Source organism: Delphinapterus leucas, chromosome 1 (genome assembly GCF_059928025.1).
Source record: "Delphinapterus leucas isolate spDelLeu-1000000601 "Yukka" chromosome 1, BTC_Dleu_Yukka2, whole genome shotgun sequence".
Classification (NCBI taxonomy): Eukaryota; Metazoa; Chordata; class Mammalia; order Artiodactyla; family Monodontidae; genus Delphinapterus; species Delphinapterus leucas.
In genome coordinates, this window is record NC_143129.1 from 99,729,558 (window position 1) to 99,733,729 (window position 4,172).

The 4,172-nt window shown below is 37.8% G+C and overlaps 1 protein-coding gene across 1 annotated transcript; it reads right to left on the reverse strand.

The window, feature by feature from the left end:
- Positions 1-2,734: 2,734 nt before the first annotated feature.
- On the reverse strand, positions 2,735-3,871 carry LOC111179924 (hsc70-interacting protein). The gene is given in 1 exon segment (XM_030759929.2): positions 2,735-3,871. A coding segment is annotated over 1 exon segment (1,107 nt). The 5' UTR covers positions 3,857-3,871; the 3' UTR covers positions 2,735-2,749.
- Between the last annotated feature and the right edge of the window lie 301 nt (positions 3,872-4,172).

Below are 4,172 nucleotides of genomic sequence, written 5' to 3' on the forward strand. Positions count from 1 at the left end.
GATCCCACATGCCGCGGAGCGGCTAGGCCCATGAGCCATGGCCGCTGAGCCTGCACGTCCGGAGCCTGTGCTCCACAACAAGAGAGGCCACAACAGTGAGAGGCCCGCGTACCGCAAAAAAAAAAAAAAAAAAAGAAAAAAGAAATAGTCTGCATATACTCTTGTGTACACAATCAAGAATGATAAAAGAAAGACACAAATAACGTAACACAGAGTAGATTCCCTATCATGCAAAAATAACAAACATAATTTTACTTTATGTTCAATAAATGTATGTTGCACCGAACTAGTTTTGCAAAATTTGTTTTTTTTATTTTTTGGGCCACACCATGAGGCATGTGGGATCTCAGTTCCCAACCAGAGATCAAACCCATGCCCCCTGCAGTGGAAGCACGGAGTGTTAACCCCTGGACTGCCAGGGAAGTCCCAGAAATTTGTTTTTTTAATTGAGGTATAGTTGATGTACAATATTATGTAAGTTTCAGGTGTACTACATAGTGATTCACAATTTTTAAAGGTTATACTTCATTTATAGTTATTATAAAATATTGGTTATAGTCCTATATTGTACAATAGATCCTTGTAGCTTATTTATTTTATATGTAGTATTTTGTATCTCTTAATCTCCTACCCCTATCTTGCCCCCCTCCCATCCTTTTCCCCACTGGTAACCACTAATTTTTCTCTATATCTGTGAGTCTGATTCTTTTTTGTTATATTCATTAGTTTGTTTTCTTTCTTTTTTTTTTGTTTGAAGATGTACTTTGTATTAACTTAAAAGTCTAAAAAGCACAGGATACATTTTCAGACCAATTTTACTTTTACCTGTGTATGGTAATATGTGCAATGTTAGAAGGTACTTAGGTAATATGTCAATCAAATGAAAAATCCAGAAGCAGCTGGTCCTGAATTACAGCACACACTGGAAATTTTGAGGAGAACACATATTAACAAAAAGAACACCAGCAAGCTCAAACTCAAGTTTTAATGTTGAGTATTTTTAAAGGGTTTTAAAAAGCATACTCAATCAGCATACAGCTTTTTCTCACTTAACAGATGCATTTCTATTTGCTTGTGTACAGCAAAGCGTAAAAACTTGAATCAACTTACTTATGATTTCAGAAATATATTCCATGGAATTTACTTCACTGCTCCTACCATTGATTCTTCAATCTTATGCTTCAATCTTCAATCTTATGCTCCTACCATAAGATTCTTCAAATAAGTACAGAGGCTCTCATCCCTTGAAATTGCTTTTAAACTAGCATTTTTTTACATTGAAAGATAATAAGTAGAAACCTAGCAATTCCTGGTACAGTGCCTGGACTTAGCCTCATTTAATATAAGAATTGTATGTACAACAGAAAATTTATCATTTTCTTTTTCCTTGGAGGAGAGGGAAGGAATAAGGAGAGGTGGAGACATGGCTGCAGTATTTAAGAGCTGAATAGAACAATGCATCTTTCACAATGCTGACAACTCCACAATGAAGAAACACCATGAATCTCATCAATTTTTTTAGTTCATGCTGGATTAGGAATTTAGGTTCCCCTCTTTGTGTATCAATTAATTCAAACTTCTCCAAAAATTAATACTACAAGATAAACTCTAACTGCAGTAGGTATTTCCTAAGTAGGAGACCAAACACCAAAGGGAATCCCTTCTTCCAACATCTTTTGGTATGTTAAGATTTCACCAAAGAGGAAATCTAACACTTAAATACGAAATCTCTTGGCCAAGTAAGAAACTACAGCTATTATGGGTATTACCCTACGTAGCCACTATTTGTATTACATATTAAATTAAACCCAGCATTAATTATGCTGTGAAAGATGATAGCAGTGATGATGCTAGTGAAAAAGCATCATCTTTAGCCCAAGAAGAGTAAGAGGAAAAAAAATGTGAAAACAAGTAGAAAGCAGACAAAGAGTTGGGCATCTTCTGATCTGAAAAGAACATTTTAAACATAGAAATACAAAAAGAAAAGTATTCCCTTATTTCCCATATGTGGTAATATGAAACATTTATTTTAGATATCAGATAAAAACAGAGCTAAGTAATCTGATTTTACTGCAGCAGTGTAAAAATCATCCCTTCACCACAGTGTAAGATTTAAATGCATCTGCACAAGGGTACACATTATATAAAATGCAGTAAGATTACTGCTGCCCTGCCAAGTACTTCCAGTCCCTACTCAGGTCTTACTGAAATATTGGTGGTCCCAATAGTTTCATGGAAGAAAATCATTAAAAATAATAATAATAAACCAATTAAAAAGATAAATCAAAATGCTTCAGTAACCATATATCCAGCTCAAACTTTATCTATTTAAATGTTACATTTGCCTCCCACTAATAAATCTTATTTCACTCAAACTTGAACAATAAATCTTCCATACTGAAGTATCTTCCTTGCCTAATTTATTCAAAGGAAAAAACCAAAATGATTAGTAAAGAAAAATGTAGGGATTAATACACCCTTTTAATTTGTTTTAAATATTTTTAAGGTTTAAAAATTGTTTAAATTTTGTAATTTCTAGTAAGAAAACATTATCTGAATGAATACCCTAATGGAAAACCACTGTAAAATGTTTCAGCTGCATTTGGGGCAGAGGGGTAGAGATTATCTTCAAAGCACCCCAGCTTTCTTCATGAGAAGGTCAGAGGTACACTGGTTTGTGTTATTATGACATCCATGAGGGATCTAAGTTGCTTTTCCTTCAGCAGGGGCTTTATTTGTCAGCAGGGCATTATGCTTGACTTCCAAATTTGGCCGACAATTTACTGATGAGATTCATAACTTTTGGATTGCTCTGATATTTTGACATATATGCCAGGTTCTGAGCCACATCCTGGAAGGCCACCATAACTTCTGGATCCTGCATGCCTGCAAGAACCTCTGGATCACTAAGAATTTCATTGAGCCCAGGCATTCCTGCCATTCCAGGCATGCCCCCTCCCATTCTAGGCATTCCTCCAGGAAAATTACCAGGCATTCTGCCAGGAAAGCCGCCTGGAAAAGAGCCATACTAAGCTCCTGACTGTTGTCTGGCTTCTTCCTCCCTCTGGGCTCTCTCATGTTCTTTCCGAGCATTCTTGACCCTTTCTATTCTTTCTTTGATCTCTTGCTCTTCACGTTTTCGCTCATACTTTCTCTGATGTTCAGCAATTTTCTGGGCCCTTGGTTGAACTTCTTTCAGCATTGCACTAGCATCTTCATCATAATCCAGCTTACAGGCAAGGGCAAGATCATGGGCAGCTTCTTCCCAATGGCCCAAAAGTCTGTGTGCTTTCCCTCACCACTTGTATGGCTGAGCAGAATCAGGATTTATTTCAATAGCTCTGTCACAGTCTCGGATGGCAGCATTTGGCTTCTGTAATTTGATGAAGACACTTGCTCTCTTGGCATACAGAATGGCCAAACAAGGATTTAGCTTGATGGCATCTGTGAACAAGTCAATGGCTTTCTGTAGTTCACCAACATTTAGGGCATCAATGGCAGCCTGATCTTAATTTGCCTGATCCATCATCTCCTCAGTTATCTCTACATTTTCATCTCCCATTTCTTGAGGGGCATCAGTGCCTGGTTCAAGCACACCTTCATTGTCAATTTCTAGATCACTTTCCTCACTTGATGGTTCGTCTGTCTTTATGTTTTCCTCCACCTTCTTACTATCTGTTTTTTCTTCCTTGGTATTTTCTTCCAATTTAGTTTTATGAGTAGCAGGTGGTATTTTACCCCCCATACTCTCCACCCACTCCCTCAGGAAGTGCATTTCCTCGGTGTGCAGAACACTCGTGTCCTGCTTGCACATTTTCACGAAGGCTTGAAGCTTGCTCACTTTGCTGGTGACCATGGTCTGGAAGCAGCAGGAGACAGCAGGAGGCGGTGAGTGTGTGGACTCTGCGGCCCCATCCCAGGCCCAGGCGCTAGCTCAGCGTGACCGCGTAAAGGGCAGTTTGTTTTCTTTTTTAGATTCCACATATAAGTGATATCATACTGAACTAATTCTGTAAAATTAGTTTTAAAAGATCCAAAACCAGACCTGGAAAAGTCTAGTCTAGAAGCTTCTGCTTTGATCTGTAGTTTTACTTCCTTATTAACCTTTCTTTTCTTCATGGCAGCTATGCATTACAGTGGTTATTCAGTAAATGTTCAAAGGAAGTAACAAT